Genomic DNA, 20,052 nt, shown 5'->3' on the forward strand with positions numbered 1-20,052 from the left:
ATTCTGTTAATAAAACTTAACAGAAATGCCAGGAGCCCATGCTGGCCCGGGCTGGAGAGCAGAGGGTGGCTGGGAGTAAACCAGGGGCAGGAAGGACCCTGGGGTCAGCTGGAGAGGGTCAGCATGGAAGCCTGAGGGTTCTCAAGCCCTGAGACCAGTTTCCCAAGACCGGAGGCTGAGCCCTGACCTTCCACACAGATCCGGAAGCGGCACTCCAGCGGCAGTGCGTCGGAGGACAGGCTGGCTGCCTGTGCCCGCGAGTGTGTGGAGTCCCTGCACCAGAACTCACGGACGCGGCTGCTCTATGGCAAGAACCACGTGCTGGTGCAGCCGGTAGGAAAGCTTCATCCTGCCACCCCTCCCCGCAGGTCCCAGAACCAGACGACTGAAAGCCTCTAGCCATGGCCGTTCCTTTCCTGAGGAGCTTGACGAGAGAGAGCGGGGGAGAACGGCCCCAGCTTCCCAGCTCCCTGTTTCACACGCCTCACGACCAGACTTGAGTGGGCAGGGGCAGCAATGGCAGTCAGCAGGCGAGGGGAGTCCACAGCGTGGGTACAGCTGGCCTGGAATGGACCTGGCATCCAGGAGGCTGGCAGGAGAGAGCCAGTGGCACCAGGCTGACCAGGGAAAGGACATGCCCAGAGCTGCTGCCTGGGTCCTGTTTTCTCGTGCTGCTGCCCAGCCCCTAGTCCAGGACCCCATGACTAGCCCAGCTTTGCTTCCCCTCCTCCCAGTGGGAGCTCATTTTTCACAGGCCATCCCTGAGAGCCTCTCAGCCCTTCATCGTCTCTGTCTTCCGGTGTCTCCCGCTGTAGAAGGAGGACATGGAGGCGGTCCCTGGCTACCTCTCCCTGCACCAGTCTGCAGAGAGCCTGACTCTGAAGTGGACCCCCAACCAGCTCATGAACGGGACTCTGGGGGACTCCGAGCTGGAAAAGAGGTGGGGGCTTTGGGACTCGCTCCCAGGAGCCAGGGCAGGGAGTGGGGTTGACCTCAGGCAGGGGGATGGAGAAACGCTACTTGCTCCAGGAGGCCAACCTCACTCTTTATCTGGATGCCAAGAATAGCAGGGAGCGGCTGCCCGGAGTGGTTCCCAAGCTCTCTAGGACGGAGCCAAGCCTGGCCACGAAGAGGTTTGTCTGAGCCAAGCTCTCAGCGGCTGAGACCGACAGCTGTCCGTGTGCTGAGCGGGCAGCACGGATCTCGGGTCATGGCTGGCTGTGTGCACTTCTTGGCTGTGGTCATCCTATCTTCAGGGGAGTTTCATGGGGTGGTAGGACCAGGAGACGGAAGGAAGGAAGGATGGCAGGTCTTTGGACACGGTGACAGCAGTCTGGTTCCTTTCTAGCGTTTACTGGGACTATGCCCTGGTGGTGCCCTTCAGCCAGGTGGTGTGCATCCACTGCCACCAGCAAAGTAAGCCCGCCTTGTCCTCGCTCGGGTGGGAAGGGGGAGGTTGCCTTCTGCCAGCCGCGCTCTGTGCATGGGGCCTGTGAGACTCCTCGTCCTCCCCCCATCCCTGTTAATGGGGCTCCCAGGCCATGCTGTGGCCTGGCCATCTGCCTCCTACCCAGCTTGGGGGCGCTGGCCGGCAGGCTGTGAGAGCCGACGAGAGGGCCTCAGCCCCACTCTCCGCATTTACCCCCAGAGAGCGGCGGCACGCTCGTGCTGGTGAGCCAGGATGGCATCCAGAGGCCGCCGCTGCATTTCCCGCAGGGAGGACACCTGCTGTCCTTTCTGTCCTGTCTGGAGAATGGGCTGCTGCCTCGGGGACAGCTGGAGCCTCCGCTGTGGACCCAGCAGGGGAAGGTGACTTGGGTGGGAGGCTTTGGGGGAAGGGCTGTGTGGGGGTTCTCTGCCCGCCTTCCCTCCTTCCCCACGTGGAGTTCTCGGGAGCAGCCTTGTGTGGAATCCTGGATGAGACTCTACCCTAGACAGCCCGACCGCCCCCCCTCCTTCCACAGGGCAAGGTGTTTCCCAAGCTACGGAAACGCAGCAGCATACGCTCCGCGGATATGGAGGAGATGGGCGCGGGGCGGGCCACCGACTATGTGTTCCGGATCATCTACCCCGGCCACAGGCATGAGCACAGTGAGTGTCCCGAGATTCACCCCTGGGGAGGAGAGGAAGATGCTCGGGGAGGCAGGGAGCGCAGCGTCACCCAGGAGGGCAGCAGGCAGGGCCCACCGACCAGGCCCGGTTAACACCGGAGGCTCATCGCCTAGCCTCTCAGCTGGACCTTGTACCCACAGATACTGCCTTTGAAAAGGCGTGTCTCTTCTACCTAGCTCCCTCCCCACTTCTCCACCCCAGGACTCTCGGCTCGGCAGACCTAGGCGGCACTACACAAGACTCTTAGTTATCCTTTTGGACCCTGTCCAGGGGTAAAATATGTGGAGAAACTAGAAGTAGAAGGTGGGGAACCCTCCATTGCTCTTCACCTGCTCCCCGACCCCCAGAAGACAGCCCGGGTATGGGACCAGCACTTCTTTTTTTTTTTTTTTTTTTTTTCCGAAACAGAGTCTCACTCTGTTGCCCAAGCTGGAGTGCAATGGCGCGATCTCAGCTCACTGCAATCTCTGCCTCCCGGGTTCAAGCGATCCTCATACCTCAGCCTTCCGAGTAGCTGGGATTACAGGCGCCCGCCACCACACCCGGCTAATTTTTGTATTTTTAGTAGAGACGGGGTTTCACCATATTGGCCAGGCTGGTCTCGAACTCCTGACCTTGTGATCCACCCGCCTCAGCCTCCCAAAGTGCTGGGATTACAGGCGTGAGCCACTGCGCCCAGCCCGGCGCTTCTTTTTGGATGGTGAAAATTGCCCACTGACTCCCCTAGAGCCAGAGCCCTCCTCAAACCAACTACTGATGAGCGTTAGCTGAAGTAGCAGGTTGCATCAGAGACAAACTGGGGGCTGCCTGGGGACTTTAGGGACTGGCAGGTAGAAAAGTGGCTTGGGCCGTGTGCGTCCTGCCCCACCCTGGACACACACCCCTGGGCCCAAGGGGGTCCGTCTGTCTTTGTGCATCTACCAACACCAAAGTTCCCTTTCTGGTCAGAGTGCTGCTGCTACCCCTAGGTTTCCGTGGGCCAGACCTGCTTTTCTTACAGATAAGGTTGCGGAGTTTGGCAGCCCAGAGCGTTTATTGCCAACAAGAACACCCGCTCCCTACATTTCCTAACTTGTGCCCAAAGGTTGTCAACAAGTTGTCTCTGTAGTAGGGACCAGACTGCCCAGACTGCACGCTCAGCCGCAGCACAGACAGCTCCTCCAGGCTCAGAGGGCACACAGCACGGGATGTCCCCGCTCCCAGATGTCCCTGACAAGGAGACACATCTTTGGCCGGAATGTGTCTCCACGCTCGGTGCTTGATCTCAGGCTGTTGCTTGGTTTAGCTTCTCCAGTCTCTGCCTCCCCTCTTCGATCTTTGCCATTTCCCAGTCCTGGTCACTTCACTTCAAGGACCGTCTCCCCAAGGGCAAGCCAGGGCACCAAGAGGCTGAAACTCCACCAGGCGACGCCAGCTCCTTGAGGACAGCTCTGGGGACACCCTTTCCTTTTGCTGGGAGGGAAGAAAGTGGAATTTATAGTCTGAAAAGGGGGATTTGGAGTAATCTTCAGATTTGGTCCAGCCTGAGAGGAGCTAGAGAATGATCAGGACCCATCTGCCAGCCGCCATGCCCAGCCTGTGCGAGGGCCAATGGCCTCCTGGGCTGCCAGCCCATTCCAAACAGTCCCGGTCGTCTCACATCCCCCCACCTCCGTTCTCTCTCTTCTGTTCTTCCTAGAGAGGCTGCCTCCGAAGAGTGAGGCTCTGCAGCTGCCCCAGCCCCTCACCTCCTTCCACACTGTCCCAGGAAAATCATCCAAAGAGCTTTCTGGTCCCCTCCCTTCCCCTCTTTTGTGCCCTGCAGAATCACGATGACCCCAGCCTCCATTCCACTCCCCTTAAGGAGGGAGTCCGCCCTGCCCAGGGATGAGGGTCCTCATGCCTCTGCCTCTTGCTGTTCTCTTTGAGCAGTCACTATTAACTACCACCACCTAGCGGCCAGCCGCGCGGCCTCGGTGGACGATGATGAGGAAGAGGAGGATAAACTGCACGCAATGCTCTCAATGATCTGCTCGCGGAACCTCACAGCTCCCAATCCGATGAAAGGTTTTTATCCCTCCCTCTCCCTGACCCACCTCATCCCCACCCTCCCTCCCGGGCCCACCTGCCACCCACCACAGGGGCGCGAACGGCAGTGTTGGCATTAGGGGACTTGCACCTAGGGCAGTTCCCTTCCATCAGGGGGCAGATCAGGGAGGGCAGAAGGAGGCCAGGCAGGTGCTGGCAAGTAAAGAGGCTGGCCCAGGGCAGGCGGCTCCAGGCTGCGAGGAGGGCACTTTGTGCCTGAGAAGGAAGAGGATTTGCTAATGAGAAGGTCTGATTATCTGATTGCCTCCTGGGCACCCTGAATGGCTCTCTGAGCCCATTCCTGCTCCGGGGGTCAGGCTGGCAAATTCCCAGTCTTTCTGCTGATTGGGAAGACCAGCCTCTGGGCCTGGTGCTTCTGACTCCTGACTTAACAGAAATAGGACGGAGGTGGCCGGGCGCGGTGGCTCAAGCCTGTAATCCCAGCACTTTGGGAGGCCGAGACGGGCGGATCACGAGGTCAGGAGATCGAGACCATCCTGGCTAACACAGTGAAACCTCGTCTCTACTAAAAATACAAAAACTTAGCCGGGCGTGGTGGCGGGCGCCTGTAGTCCCAGCTACTCGGGAGGCTGAGGCAGGAGAATGGCGTGAACCCGGGAGGCGGAGCTTGCAGTGAGCTGAGATCCGGCCACTGCACTCCAGTCTGGGCGACAAAGCGAGACTCTGTCTCAACAAAAAAAAAAAAAGAAATAGGACGGAGGTACCGGGTCCTTCCTGGGGCAGGGGCAGCAGCTTTGGGTCAGGCAAGGGGTTGAGGGCTGCCATGGGAAGGGCCCCAGGGCTCAGTTTTCCCCGGAGGCCTGAGGGCCCCAGCAGGCAGGGCCTGGTGCTTTGGCATGAAATCTAGAAATAGCTGCAGCATGGTGTCCAGGAAGGGGCCAGGCTCAGGGCCTGGCAACATGAGCTCCCGCCCCAGATATGCCCCTGGTTCCCTGTACGGTTTTGAGCAGGTGCCTCACTATCCCAGAGCTCCGTCTCTTCGCCTGTGCCAGGGATGTAAGACAGCTGTGTTCCTGCCCTCATGAACCTCAGGGTCCATGAATGGAGAGGTCCCCTTTGTTGGAGGTGATAGCGTGGTACCCTCAGCCTCTCAGGGTTCCTCTGCCTACCACCCATCTTTCCTAGCACAGAGCTGGCTTGGTAGAGAGGGAGCCCTACTCTTTCCAGCAAGCAATCAGCCAGGCGACCTATGAGGACTGGGCTGGGTGCTCCAGGAAGAGGTGGGTAGGAAGAGGCTGAGGCCAGTTCTCCCAGAGACGAGGGGAGCTTCCCCATCCCCACCCATTCCCAGCTACACAACCAGTTGCTTCTCCCTTTCCCCGCCCCTGCAGAGGACGCCCTCAATATGTCACACTCCCCTTAGGCTTCCACAAAGTTCTGCCGGGAAGCCCAGTTCCTTAGCCGGCCACTAAGCCAGTAATAGTCCCCGGGCAGGCAGGGCGGCCTGGTCTGTGTTAGAACACACCCAGCACACCCTCCGCACACGCTGCCAGCTGCCCTCCTACTGCCAGGCGCCTGCCTTCATGCCCACCCTCCCTCCCAGCCCTTCCAATATGAGCCTGTAGGCCAGGCCTAGGTGGGAACATCCCGCTTCTGATGTTTATTGCCTGCACACACCCCTGCCATCTGGTTCCTTGCAAACCTGGACTTGGGGCTGTTGCCTGTTTACAGTGGACTGACTGAGCAGTGTGGGAAGGTTGAGCTCTGAGGGCACCCACAGAGCTACTTCTTCCCCCACGAACTGGTAGTCAGGCTAGAGACTGGAGGGTCCTAGCAGAGCCCTTGACAGACTCGGTGATCGAAAGCCTATCCCTGACTAGTCTCAGGGCTGAGGCCTCCGGGATCAGAGAAACTTCCAGGCCCACTTCCAGGGGTCCAGAGGCCTCAGGGCTCATCTGTGTATCCTCTCAAGAACTCAGGGGTTAGGCCAACCCAGTGTGGAACTTCTGGGCCCCTAATACTTGGGAAAGGAGAGGAGGCGTAAGAGCAGAATCAGCAGGCGGTTGGGGAGAGGGCTGGGGAATGGGGGCCCCCCACCTGCACTCCAGTCCATAATGACAACACTGTTGAGTCCGTTCTGCCAGCTGTTGCTTTTCAGGCCTGCAACATGCTTGACTTGTGCATGTGAATCAGTGGCGGGGTGTCCAGATTTCCTCTCCCTCCCTCTTCCTCTCCCCTTCCTTTTCCTGCTGCCTCCCCACAGAGCAGAGATGCTATTCACTCTAATTCTGCTCCAGGCCACGCACCTTTCACTCGGAGTCTTAGGGGCTGTGGGGTTCGCCACACTGTTTTCATGCTTTACACTTTCCTCATGCTCAGAGGAGAGGGTCAGAGTCAAAGCCGACCCAGCAGACCCCCCCGTCCAGCCTGCGCCCTCACTCAGTCACGCCATAGCCCCAGCTGTCTGCACTGGGCTCGTTCAGACACAGTGTTCGAATGTGGCTGGTTCAGCTCCTTCCTGGAGGATTAAGGTGAAGAGCATTGACCCAGGAGACATGCCTTGGCTGGGCTTCCTTTCTGGGCATGAGCTTGGTTCCCTTTGCCCACCCCCGCCCTCACCCCTGTTGCCCTCCCTGCCTGCCCGCCTGTTGCCTGCTGCCTGCCTGGCTGGGCCTCTTCCCACCCCGGCTCCTCCCGGGACTGTCCTCTTCTCTCCTTCCTGCTGCAGGGGCCTGAGCTGGGCTTCTGCCCTACTGCACCTGTGCCCTCTCCTTCTTCCCAGAGTCTCAGGCATGGCTTGCAACGCCCTCACTCCCAGAGCCGCAGCCCCTCCTCACCACGTGTGCTCCCTTAATTTGCCTCCTGGTGGAGCTGAAGTGCCAGATATCTGCAAACCTCACGGCTGTGGGTCTGGGAAGAGAGCCCCGGCCAAGGCAGGGCAACCGCTGAGGGAACTGGAAGGGGCTCAGCTCAGCCCTCCCCACCAAGGCACACCCAGAGCTGGAGTCCAGCTCCCACCAAAGCCAGGCCCACGCCTGCAGCAGGCCACGGTGGGCCCCGGCCCAGGCTGAGCCAGCCAAGCAAACCGCTGCCCACAGGACCCCCTCAGCACACACGGCTCTCCGTCCCTGTTCTTCCGAACTCTTCTCTACTCTCTCCCTCCTGGCATCACCCCCAGTGCTTCCACTTCCTCTGTCACTTTGCTTCATCTCTGTGGCTCACTGGACCTGCCAGAGTCCCCCTTAAGCAGTGCCCTGCCCCACTTGGACCCTGGGAGCCCTCAAGGGTCTTGAGTTCTGATTCAGACCACCTGGGCTGGCCGAGCAGGCCCTGTCTGCTGGCAGCATAGCTGTGTCCAAGGAGTCATCTTCTGAGGCTGCAACTGGGCCTGTTCTTCTCTGTCACATTGGATGGTGGGCCTCTGTGCCCCCCACCACCTCCATCCCCGCCTCTGTGCCCAGCCACCACCCCCACTCCCTCAGTGGCCTCATAGCCCTGGGACCTGTGGCTTCCATCCAACTCGCTGGTGTTTTCGGGAGGCCACCATGCTAATAAGAGCTCTCAGGCTAGGCAGGGATGGAGTAGAACTCAGAAAGGGCCTGTGGGAGCTGGCAGCAGGGGTGCCTGGCCTGGGCACGGGGCACTGCTCATCCGTAGCCACTGGCCACCAGATCTAGACTCCCCTAGAAGAGTCAGGCCTCTGCTGGTGACTCAGAGTCCTCAGGGGCTTTGAACAGTGGGGACTCCCTGGACACCTTGAGCATCTCAGAGTTTGCCAAGAGGACCAAGCTGAATCCTTGCGGGCTAAGCTGGCTGGTGGCACTTCGGGGAGCTCAGGTCTTGGTTCCTTCTCTCTCTTTCCCTTCCCTCTAGAAAAGCAAGGGCTTGCTGGCCGCAAGATAGAGCTATAGGCACAGTCACCCAAGACTCAGTCCAAGTGTTTTACCACACGCAGAACGACGCCTGGCTGCCCCTCTCCGGGCTTGCTGGAGGCTCGGAGGTGTCAGGCGCCCTCTCTCCTTACCGTTTCCATCTCTGGGCTCCGGACCAGGCAGTCCCCGCTCTGTGCTTTTCCACCCATGGGTGACTTGATTCTGCAGCTCTGGGCACAGAGGTGGGCATGCTGCAGGGTGCTGGGAGAGAAGGTTTCTCGGGCTCTGACCGTGCCATCCTTCCTGCCCTCAGATGCTGGTGACATGATCGAGATGCAGGGCTTTGGGCCTAGCCTGCCAGCCTGGCACCTGGAGCCCCTGTGCAGTCAGGGCTCCTCCTGCCTCTCCTGCTCCTCCAGCAGCTCGCCACATGCAACCCCCAGCCACTGTAGCTGCATCCCCGACCGGTGAGTGGGCAGCGCTCGGCTCCAGCTTCCCGTTAGCGTGTCCGGCCACGTGTGTGTCCATCTTTCCTTAAAGGCCGTGTCACTTGCTCGACAGGGTGGCCTCTAGAGTGGGACAGACCTGGGTTCAAATTTCACTTTTGCTACCCACATGACTTGCAAGTTACGGAATTACCGTGAGCCTCTACATGTCTGAATCTCAGTTTCCTCATCTGTAAAATGGGGTGATGCTACTTGATGCTTACGGTACTTGTGAGGACAGAAGGAGAGAACCCCAGCGAATGTCCAGAGTTGTGCCCGGCACATCATCGGCTCAGTCCCCATGAGCTCCCCTTCCCGATGTGCACACAGACCCTGCTGACAGGCCGTCCACCTGCGGACACTCAGCAGCCACCTGCCGTGTGCCAGGGCAGTGAGTGAATGGCTTTTATGGGAGGTGTTCTCTTTTACCTTTACTTCGTTTTTGTTTATTAATCTTGATGACCCTCCGGTGCCTGTCTCCATTTTTCACATGAGGAAACGAAGATTCACACAGGTGAAGTTCATTGACCAAGATCCCCAGGTGGTTGGGGGCCAGGCGGGGGCCCCACCGCAGCTCTACCCGGGGTGGCAGGCATGGGACAGGGCGCCCATTGACGGCTGCTGGGCTGTGGCTCCTCCTCCTTGCACCCTCCCCAGTGCCCTACCTGCCCCCCAGGACAGAACCTCCTCCCTTCTCTCTCTCCTCCCATCAGAGGGGCCGCGGCCCCTCCCCGCTGAGCTGGGTTGTTCCCACAGGTTGCCGCTCAGGCTGCTGTGTGAGAGCATGAAGAGGCAGATCGTGTCCCGGGCCTTCTACGGCTGTGAGTGTGGGGCATGCCAGGCTGTGGTGGGCTGGGGGCGGGTGGCCCTGGGTCGGTCCCAGCCCCCCGCTGCCCACTGCTGCCCACTGCAGGGCTGGCACACTGCCGCCACCTGTCCACGGTGCGGACCCATCTGTCAGCGCTGGTGCACCATAGCATTATTCCACCTGACCGGCCCCCAGGGGCCTCCGCAGGCCTCACCAAGGACACATGGAGCAAGTATCAGAAGGACAAAAAGGTGCCAACCCTGGGGTTCCAGGGCCACAGGTCGAGGGGCTGGGGCGGGCAGGAGTGAGGGCTTCAGGGTAAAATGTGGCAGTGGGCGCGGTTGACAGGCCAGGGCCGATGCCACGGAGTGACCGGGGTCCTGGCAGAATCTCTTGCATCTGGGCATGGGGCTGACACGGGAAGGGGGCTAGACTGGGAAGCTGTCCTGCGTCCACATCGCCCTGTGATCCTGGATAAAGCTCGGCCTCTCTCCGGGCGCCACGTCCTGCCCCATAAGAAAGGAGAGCAGAACGAGATCTTATCCCGCTGTGAGCCGGGGCACGGGAGGATGTGGCCACCCCAAAGCAGGCTTTGCCTGAGCTTCAGCAGTCGCTAGAGGCCCCGGCCCAGCCCGTTCTCTGTGGGATGGGGCTCCCCGAGCTGGGCCACAGTGACTGTGGAGGCCGCACTGTCTTGACTCCCCGGGTCCCTCAGAACTACGAAGAGCTGGAGCTGCTGCGGCAAGTTTACTACGGAGGCATAGAGCACGAGCTCCGCAAGGACGTCTGGCCCTTTCTGCTCGGCCACTACACGTTCGGCATGAGCAAGAAGGAGATGGAGCAGGTAAGAGGAGCCTGTTCCCATGGGGCTGGTGAGATGGGGAGCTGGGCCAGGGGACGCCAGGGAGGGGACCTCGGAAGCCTCAGCCCCTTCCCAGCCAGAAAGAAGCACGGCAGGGCAGCTCGACCGCCCTTACCCCGAGGCCCGTCTTGAGTCTGAGACTTGGGACCCAAGGTCCAGTGCAGGCCCAGCTCCTGAAGGGGAGGGCCTGGTGCACGCTCCCCCCATGGTCGTGGTGTGGTCTGAGTACAGGTGGATGCAGTGGTGGCAGCGAGGTACCAGCAGGTGTTGGCAGAGTGGAAGGCCTGCGAGGTGGTGGTGAGGCAGCGGGAGCGGGAGGCCCACCCAGCCACACGCACCAAGTTCTCCTCGGGCAGCAGCATCGACAGCCACGTGCAGCGCCTCATCCACCGAGACTCCACCATCAGCAACGATGTGAGCCACACGGGGCCTGGAGGGTTGGGGATCTTGGGGGCCACCCACGTTTTATGCACAGTGATCCTGGGCACCAGCCTGACCTCTGGGAACTGGCAGGGCCCTGCGAGAAAGGCCTAATGTGGCTGTGTCTCATTTTCTCCAACTGGAAATGGCTAACTGTGCCTCTACCATCTATTTCTCTGGGTATCGTAGGAATAAAGTGAGAGAGTGCATTGTGCTCAGTTTTAGCCAACTAGAGGGAAAGATGGACTTACTGGGATTTAGGGAAGCCCTCCTCCTTGTAGAAAGACCTCAAAGCTAGCAACAGGCAGTGCTGGGTTCTAGTCCCAGATCCACTACTGACAAGATGAATGTTTCTGGGCAAGAACTTCCCGTCTCTGGGTCTCAGTTTCCCCTCTCCACCCATATCCTCTGACTGTAGAGGCTTCCTGAGAGCTGTGGGCCTGAGAAAAGGGGAGCCTGTAGAGCAGCCCCATTGGTGTCTACTGGCGAGACCCTTCCTCCCACGTTGTTGCCTGTCGCTGCACAGGACTATGCCAAGCTCGCTCAGAGCACGAGAGTGTAGCTCTTTCCGGCATCACTCCTGCCTTTCCAACGGCAAGTTCTAAACTGTGACTGCCTGGCCCAACGAACACTGATAAGTTTCTTTTTTAAGGACACTTTCTTTTCTTTTTTTTTTTTTTTGAGACGGAGTCTCGCTCTGTCGCCCGGGCTGGAGTGCAGTGGCCGGATCTCAGCTCACTGCAAGCTCCGCCTCCCGGGTTCACACCATTCTCCTGCCTCAGCCTCCCGAGTAGCTGGGACTACAGGCGCCTGCCACCTCACCCAGCTAGTTTTTTGTATTTTTCAGTAGAGACGGGGTTTCCCCATGTTAGCCAGGATGGTCTCGATCTCCTGACCTCGTGATCCACCCGTCTCGGCCTCCCAAAGTGCTGGGATTACAGGCTTGAGCCACCGCGCCCGGCCAACCTTTTTCTTTAAAACTACCTCTTTATTGTGTATTCTTGTTACTTTACTAAATCCTTACTAACATTAACAGAAAATGCAAGTTGAAGGAAGTTAAATCTAACTGGCTGGGTGTGGTGGCTCATGCCTGTAATTCCAACGCTTTGGGAGGCAGAGGTTGGAGGACTGCTTGAGTTCAAGAGTTCAAGACCAGCCTGGGCAACATGTGAAACCCTGTCTTTACAACAAATGCAAAAATTAGCCGCATGTGTTAGGGTGCGCCTGTGGTCCCAGCTACTCGGGAGGCTGAGGTGGGTGGACCACTGGAGCCATGGAGGTTGAGGCTGCAGTGAGCCGTGCTCCCACCACTGCACTGCACTCTAGCCTGGGCTATGGAGTGAGACCCTGCCTCAGAAATAAAAAAAAAGAAAGATAGAAATAGAACTAACAAGGCACATTCTCATTTCCCACGTGCTTTGTTCTTAATCCTCTATTCAGGAACACATTCTCCCTCTCTCTGGTTTTGTAAAAATCTTAGTCTGTGCCAGTGCCCGGCTGCTGAGCTCATGGACAGCAGTAGCCTTCCTCACTGGCATATCCGGTTGCCACAGAACTGTGGCCTTACCCAGCACTTCATGCTTCCTGCCCAAAGTAGAAACTGCTTTTACCGTCACTTTCCCTACATGGTCAAAATAGAGAAAGAAAAATCCCAAAGAGTCTCGGTGCGTCTCTTCTCTTCCCCGTGCCTTGTCCACGGTGGTGGACTGTGTCTAGTCGGTAGAATGTTTGCTTTTCCTTCTTACGTCTCCCCTTGCCTGAGGGCTAATGGAGCTGACTAGGTACTTGTCACAGAATGCTCCTGTCTTGTCCTGCTGAACATTCAATACTGAAAACAAGGAAACACTTGTCTTCCCTAAAACCTTTAGCCTTCTCTCCACCCAGGGTGTCCTGGCAGCCACACCAAAACACTAAGGACGTCCTCCTGTTCTCATGACTTCAGGCGTTTCGAGCATGAGACTTAGTTCAAACTGGCCATTGAGCGTTCGGCCCTCTGGCTCCCTTTCTTCCCTTCAGTAGCCACAGGAAGACCTGGAGCTGTTGCTTCGAGCAGGGCTGAAGGCGGTGTCTGCATGTTTGGCCAGAGGCTGCTCTCCGTGGCCGGCTGGGTCGGAAGCTGGCTCGGTGCTCCGTGGCAGCGACGGTGTTGGGGGCTGTGGTGGGAGAGGGGGTGTGAAGAGTTTTGCATTCCAGCTCCCTTCTGGCCGAGGCGGCTGCGGGAAGGTGCTAGAGTGAAGGTGGAGCCGCCCTGTGTTCACCCACCAGGTGTTTATCTCTGTGGATGAACTGGAGCCCCCGGGGCCCCAGGACCCTGAAGATTCCAGACCAAAGCCTGAGCAGGAAGCAGGAGCCGGGACTCCGGGCACCGCCGCGGTGGAGCAGCAGCATTCCGTGGAGTTCGACTCCCCAGACTCAGGACTGCCCTCCTCCCGCAATTACTCCGTGGCCTCGGGCATCCAGTCAAGCCTAGATGAGGGGCAGAGCGTAGGCTTCGAAGAGGAGGACGGCGGCGGGGAGGAAGGCTCCAGTGGGCTCAGCCCTGCAGCTCACACTTTCTCGGAGCCCCAGGATCCCAGCCAGGAGAAGCCTCCTCAGGCCGGAGAACTGGAGGCGGGGGAGGAGCTTGCAGCTGTGTGTGCAGCTGCCTACACTGTGCGTACATGCCCCCCAGGCGCTGTTCCCAGCCGCCCAGAGGCCCTCCTGACATCCCAGAGCTGGGGAAGGGGTGGCGGGGTGGAAGGCGGGGTGCCCTGACTGCCCTGGAAGGGAGTTCTGAGCCCATTTCTCAGCATCCCCAGAGGACTCGCTCTGGTCTCGGGGTTCCCTGTTTTGCTGCATTTCTTGGGGCACATTCTGTCCCCAGCCTGGGAAGGGCTGCCCGGTCTCATGCCTGAGGGCCCTCCCCTCTTCCAGATAGAATTACTGGACACTGTGGCCTTAAACCTGCACCGCATAGACAAGGATGTGCAGAGATGTGACCGCAACTACTGGTACTTCACGCCCCCCAACCTGGAGAGGCTCAGAGACGTCATGTGCAGGTGCCTTGTGGGGCGGGGCTCAGGGTGGGAGGCGGGACCCTGCCCCCGCACTCTGGCTCCCGCCAGTTACTCTGAAACCTGAGGTCCGGAAGGTGCCCTGCTCCTCTCCCCTGCTCCTGAATCACACTTGGCTCCCCCTGCCTGGAGAGCTTCTTCCCTGCAACACCCCTTCCCCGCCCCTCTTCATTCTTAGAGGTCCACCGGACCTCCCCTTCAGCCGCTTCTTCAGGAAGCCGTCCCTCATCCCCGCCCCCGCGCCCACCTACCAAGCATGACAGCCTTGTCTCTCCCTAAGTCCTGAGTGCCTTGGGGGGGCCTGTGGGTTGTTCCCCATTGTCTCCCTGTGGGGGGTGCACAGTACATGGCTTAGGGTCAGGGAAAGGCTGACTTCCGGGCGGCAGGTGGCTCTGGAGGCCTTTTCCCCAGGGATCCGGAGGGAGGGAAGAATGGGGCACAGCCACAGTGACTCTGCCCCTACCTTTCAGCTATGTGTGGGAGCACCTGGACGTGGGCTATGTGCAGGGCATGTGCGATCTGCTGGCACCTCTCCTGGTCACCCTCGACAACGGTGAGGGATGGGGGATGAGCACCTCTCCCGGTCACCCTAGACAACAGTGAGGGATGGGGGGACGTGGGACTGGGCGCCTCTCCTGGTCACCCTCGACAACCGTGAGGGATGAGGGATGAGCACCTCTCCCGGTCACCCTAGACAACAGTGAGGGATGGGGGGATGTGGGACTGCGCACCTCTCCTGCTCACCCTCGACAACGGTGAGGGATGGGGGGACATGGGACTGGGCACCTCTCCTGGTCAACCTTGACAACCGTGAGGGATGGGAGGACGTGGGACTGAGCACCTCTCCTGGTCACCCTCGACAACGGTGAGGGATGGGGGACGTGGGACTGGTCGCCTCTCCTGGTCACCCTCGACAACGGTGACGGATGGGAGACGTGGGACTGGTCGCCTCTCCTGGTCACCCTCGACAACGGCGAGGGATGGGACGTGGGACTAGGCTGCAGAAGCTGGAGAAAGGACGAGAGGCTGGCCAGGTCTGGAAGAGCAGGAATGGGAGCCAGCCCTGTCCCGAGTGTCCTGCCCTGCCAGCTTTACCCCGGTCTCCCCTCAGATCAGCTGGCCTACAGCTGCTTCAGCCACCTCATGAAGAGGATGAGCCAGAACTTCCCCAACGGGGGTGCCATGGACACCCACTTTGCCAACATGCGCTCCCTCATCCAGGTGAGGCCGGTTGCCACCCACGGGCACGGGAGCAGGCAGAGCCGGGCTTGTCCATCGTCCACAGGAAGGCTAGGGAGCTTTCCAAAAACATACTTGACATAGAAACTTAATTTCTTTCATTTTAAAAGATATAGTTTTGGCCAGGCAAGGCTGCTCAGGCCTGTCATCCCAGCACTTTGGGAGGCTGAGGCGGGCGAATGACAAAGTCAGGAGTTCGAAACCAGCCTGGTCAACATCATGAAACCCCATCTCTACTAAAAATACAAAAATCAGCCGGGCGTTGGGGGGTGCCTATAGTCCCAGCTACTCAGGAGGCTGAGGCAGGAGAATCGCTCGAACCCGGGAGGCGGAGCTTGCAGTGAGCCAAGGTCGCGCCACTGCACTCCAGCCTGGGAGACAGAGCGAGACTCCATCTCAAAAACAAAAAACAAAAAACAGAGAACCATGGTCTCAGTGTTAGAACTTGAGGAGGAGTGTGTGTGAATGCTCGTGCCCATGAAAGCTCTGGCGAACAGTAGGGGTTGCTGATGACATCAGATACCCAGAAAATCGTATAACCCTAAAAATAAAGCAGCCCTGAGAGACGGGTGATGGGAGGGGTAGCAGGGAGCAACCCAGCCTCCACAAGGAGATCCAAGGGGGAGGGAGTGCACCGCGGGGCACGGGGCAACAGACCCACTGCCAGGTCTGGGCATCACACCACGGGGCACGGGGCAACAGACAGACCCACTGCCAGGTCTGGGGATCGCGTGCATCCCTGGGCGTGAGCGGAGGGTGAGTGGTGGCCAGAGAGGAAGCATCAGCTCAGGGCTCTCCCTTTTCCCACCTACATAAGATCCTGGACTCAGAGCTGTTTGAGCTGATGCATCAGAACGGAGACTACACCCACTTCTACTTCTGTTATCGCTGGTTCCTGCTGGATTTTAAGAGGGGTAAGAAGTGGGTTGGATCATGGGGCTGAGGTGGGGGCAGTAAGAGATCCCTCTTCCCCAAAGCCAACCGTTCTCAATCCTAACCGGACCTTGGAACCAGCTGCGGAGCTTTAAAAAACTACCAGTACCCTGGGCCCCACCCAGCCCCAGACTTACTAATTGTGGCTGCCTGGGCCTGTGTGTTCTTAAATGCCCCCTGACCAGACACAGTGGCTTATGCCTGTAATCCCAGCACTTTGGGAAGTCAAGGTGAGAGGACTGCCTGAGCCCAGGAACTTGAGACCAGCCTGGGCAACATAGCCAGACCCTGTCTTTAATTTCTAAAATAGAAAGAAAAAATTTGGCTGGGTGCAGTGGCTCATACCTGTAATCCCAGCACTTTGGGAGGCTGAGGCAAGCAGATCACTTGAGGTCAGGGGTTCGAGGCCAGCCTGGCCAACATGGTGAAACTCCGTCTCTACTAAAAATACAAAAATCAGCCGGGCGTGGTGGCGGGTGCCTGTAGTGGAGGTGAGGTTACAGTGACCTGAGATTGTGCCACTGCACTCCAGCCGGGGCAACACAGCCAGACTGTCTCAAAAAAAAAAAAGAAAAAAGAAAAGAAAAAATTAAAAAGAAAACAAAATCTCCCAAATTGCCGCCAGGGTTGACAATTACAACTCTCATAGGTCATGGTTTGGGGAACTTTTTTCTTTTTTTTTCTTTTTTTTTTTTTTTTTGAGACGGAGTCTTGCTCTGTAGCCCGGGCTGGAGCGCAGTGGCCGGATCTCGGCTCACTGCAAGCTCCGCCTCCTGGGTTTACGGGATTCTCCTGCCTCAGCCTCCCGAGTAGCTGGGACTACAGGCGCCCGCCACCTCGCCCCACTAGTTTTTTGTATTTTTTAGTAGAGACGGGGTTTCATCGTGTTAGCCAGGATGGTCTCGATCTCCTGACCTTGTGATCCGCCCGTCTCGGCCTCCCAAAGTGCTGGGATTACAGGCTTGAGCCACCGCGCCCGGCCGGGGAACTTTTTTCAAACCAAAGCATTCCTGAGCACCAAGATGGGAGGCCCGTGACGGAGCTGCCCGGCTGAAGTGCAGGCACAGAGTCTGCAGGAACTCAGTGTGCAGAAATTACCCAAGAAAAGGACGGGGCCTGGGTATGGGGTACAGAACCCCCATTCTTGAGCCAGGCTGTGTCATGGAGAGAATCCCAGGACTTTGGCTCCTGAAGCTCTGACTCCTCACCTGGCTCCATTTAGAGGCCCTATGAGCAGCCAGCCAGGCCAGCCAGTGTCAGCCTCAGCCTCAGCCCCAGCCCCAGCCTCAGCCCCAACCCCAGCCTCAGTCCCAGCCTTAGCCCCAGACATGCGGCTGGGACAGGTGAGCAGCAGCCGCTTACTATCCCCAGAACTGCTGTACGAGGATGTGTTTGCTGTGTGGGAGGTGATCTGGGCAGCCAGGCACATCTCGTCGGAGCACTTTGTCCTGTTCATCGCCCTGGCCCTGGTGGAGGTCTACCGAGAGGTCATCCGCGACAACAACATGGACTTCACTGACATCATCAAGTTTTTCAACGGTACGAGCTGCTCCAGCCATCCCGGCTGCCCCCAGCAGGGGTGTGGAGGCCCCCACCTCTGCCCTGCACACAGTTGGAGGGTTCTCAGGAATTCTGGGGGCCCTTCCCCAAAGGCAGGGATGTCCAGAATCTAGCAGAGCAGATGGAAACAGAGCAAGGTAGTCAGCCACCTCCCAGCCTGCTGCCCTTTCTCTGGGCCTCCCTACAGCTGTCCATGTTTCCCCCCAGAACGCGCTGAGCATCACGATGCCCAGGAGATCCTGCGGCTCGCCCGGGACCTCGTCCACAAGGTGCAGCTGCTCATAGAGAACAAGTGAGCTGGGGCCAGGAGGCAGCAGCTGTGCAGAGCCTGGACCTCGGGCGCCTGGGCTCCGGCAGGGAGAGGTGCAAGGGAATCACCGCCCAGACCGCCCCAGCCACCAGCCGACCCCACCTCTGTTCCTAACAAAGTGACTGTGAGCCTGGGATCCGACTCCCGGCAGTGCTGACCCTGCAGGGCAAGCCAGGGGCCAGGATGCCCTCAGATCAGGGCCGGGATGGGAGCGGTCAGCCTCAAGGAGCAGCTGCCTTGGGGGACACACCTACTCTGCTCCTCTCTCAAACATCTGGGAATAGTCCCACTGCCACCTGCAGCCTCAGCCTGGACTGTGGCCCATGAGTGAACCTGGGGCCCCATAGGATTAACAGGGGCTACAGTGGCCTGGGCCCTACTTAGCTGGGGTGGCACAGGGCGAGAGGTTCTGTGCTGTGTCCCTTCTGAGGGTCCCTTTGCAGCCCCAGTATACTGTGTGTGCACCAGCCCCAGCTGGAGCCGCCAGAAATGCTGCCGGTTTAGGCATATGTCCTGGGTGCAGGAGGCCTGGGGCGCCTTCGGGCCGCTCCCCTGAGATTCTGGGGCAGTCAGACGATGTGGGCCCTGGGCGGGAGCAGCCCACCTCAGCAGCACTGCCACTGCCTTTGGCCACCTGAGGTGACCCCCAGGCCTCCCGGCCCTGTGCAGTGTACCTCTGTGTATCTGTACAGCCTCACTCCTGCCACCCCACCCTTGCGTTCTGCATTAGGTACTTCTCTGAAAACCACGTGTAAGTGACGCTCTTGCCAGTGGACGATCTGGAATGCGCCCGGAGCACTTGCTCTGAGGAATCCCAGGGTGACTGTGTAGGGGAGCAGTCTGGTCTCCTCTCAGGGACAGGCCTCAGTTCTGGGGCAGCCCGTTATCTGTCGCGGACATCTGCTGCGTCCCTGGGGCTGTGGAAGGCAGGGGATGCATGGGTGTCCCGTCTGTCCCTGGTGAGAAGCAAAGCTAGCTCTGCCTTCCACATGCATCTCAGGACGCCAAGAGGCCTAGGAACCCAGAACCCCCCTGGAGGAGCTGTGTACACGGGGGTGCCCGGAAGGGCACAGCTCCTGCCCCCAGGCCTAGGCATGCTGCTTGCTTGGCCATCCCCACTTCCTCCTCCACCCCAACACATGCAGGCTAGGCCTTGGCCTGGGACCTGGAGGCCCTGCCTGGGGCTGGGGCCTGTCCACAGCCACCAAAGTCTGGCAGACTTTCTGCATTTGAGAAACATGATAAAGGGCCCCGCAGCCCTTCTGCACCCAGCCCAGCCCAGCCCAGCCCCCGGGCATTGCACAGCCTGTCTGGGGGCCAGACCATCCCATTGTCCATCCTTGTTGTCCATGAGTCCTTGGCCTCCACCAAGCACGTGTGGCCACCGTGTGCCTGCCTTAGTAACTCCGTGGTTTTGTGAGGGGCAGAGTGTGTATGGTTTTTGCCTCAGAAACTATACTCTTCTGTGTAACAGACCAATAAACAGCATTTGTCAACACTGACGCCTCTGGGACTGGACACTGAGAGACCACATGCCTTCTTTAAGCTCCACAGTTGGCCAGCCCCAAAAGGCGAGGACAGCAAAAAGAACTAAAGTTTCCAAGAGAGAGGTACCCCAGCCGCCAGTCTGGAGGGTGTGGGCTGGTCAGGAAGTCAGGGTGATTTGATAGCCAAACCTCAAGTACTCAGCACCCTTCAGGGGACCTCACCGCAGAGTCATGGCCCCATCTCACGATGACCAGTGGCTCCTCTAGCCTGTGGATGAGAGAAGGTCCCTGTCCCATCCCTACCCCCTGCCTGCCCTCCTGACCAGGCTGCAACGAGAAGCTGGAGCTTGACTACGCCACTGCAGCCGGTGGTGACGGAGCTGCCCTGTGGCTCTCACCCCCTGAGCACTGTCTGAGAGGCCTGAGGGGAGTGTCAGGAGGAGTCAGACCCTGCTGAGCTATGGACAGGCCCAGCTGTAACAGGTCTCCACCTCTCTTCCTGCCCTTCCCCAACCGGAGTGCTACTGGTCCCATCGTCGATGGCTCCAGGGAGAAGACACCAGTCACCCAACATGTTTTCTGTTCCAGAGGACACTGGCTTCCTGGACATTAGGGTGTGTTGTCCACTCACTGAAAGCTAAAGACCCCCTAGCCCATGGTCCTAGCAGGCTGAACCCAGCTTTATTTTATATAATATGTGTGTATATATATGTGTGTGTGTGTGTATATATATATATGTATGTGTATATAGAGAGAGACAGACAGACAGACACAGAGTCTTGCTGTCTCTCCCAGGATGGAGTGCAATGGTATGACCATGGCTCACTGCAGCCTTGAACTCCTAGGCTCAAGCGATCCTCCCAACTCAGCCTCCCAAGTAGCT

The 20,052-nt window shown here is 58.9% G+C and overlaps 1 protein-coding gene across 5 annotated transcripts in view; it reads left to right on the top strand.

Moving 5' to 3' along the window:
• Positions 1–19,183, top strand: part of SGSM2 (small G protein signaling modulator 2) — a 42,615-nt gene extending 23,432 nt beyond the window's left edge. Inside the window, exons 7-24 of one of the 5 annotated variants that reach the window (XM_025362855.1) lie at positions 199–333; positions 816–940; positions 1,349–1,416; positions 1,649–1,809; positions 1,965–2,091; positions 4,024–4,158; positions 8,326–8,479; positions 9,254–9,318; positions 9,411–9,556; positions 10,021–10,149; positions 10,399–10,581; positions 12,853–13,239; positions 13,501–13,625; positions 14,111–14,193; positions 14,752–14,861; positions 15,697–15,793; positions 17,184–17,351; positions 17,580–19,183. In XM_025362855.1, coding sequence (XP_025218640.1) covers positions 199–333; positions 816–940; positions 1,349–1,416; positions 1,649–1,809; positions 1,965–2,091; positions 4,024–4,158; positions 8,326–8,479; positions 9,254–9,318; positions 9,411–9,556; positions 10,021–10,149; positions 10,399–10,581; positions 12,853–13,239; positions 13,501–13,625; positions 14,111–14,193; positions 14,752–14,861; positions 15,697–15,793; positions 17,184–17,351; positions 17,580–17,668 — 2,487 coding nt within the window. In that variant the 3' untranslated portion in view covers positions 17,669–19,183. Of the gene's footprint in view, positions 1–198; positions 334–815; positions 941–1,348; positions 1,417–1,648; positions 1,810–1,964; positions 2,092–4,023; positions 4,159–8,325; positions 8,480–9,253; positions 9,319–9,410; positions 9,557–10,020; positions 10,150–10,398; positions 10,582–12,852; positions 13,240–13,500; positions 13,626–14,110; positions 14,194–14,751; positions 14,862–15,696; positions 15,794–17,183 lie in introns of all 5 variants that reach the window. The other 4 variants (XM_025362858.1, XM_025362859.1, XM_025362854.1 and 1 more) reach the window with 4 other exon arrangements.
• Positions 19,184–20,052: the final 869 nt, after the last annotated feature.

Source organism: Theropithecus gelada, chromosome 16 (assembly GCF_003255815.1).
Source record: "Theropithecus gelada isolate Dixy chromosome 16, Tgel_1.0, whole genome shotgun sequence".
In the NCBI taxonomy this organism is placed as follows: Eukaryota; Metazoa; Chordata; class Mammalia; order Primates; family Cercopithecidae; genus Theropithecus; species Theropithecus gelada.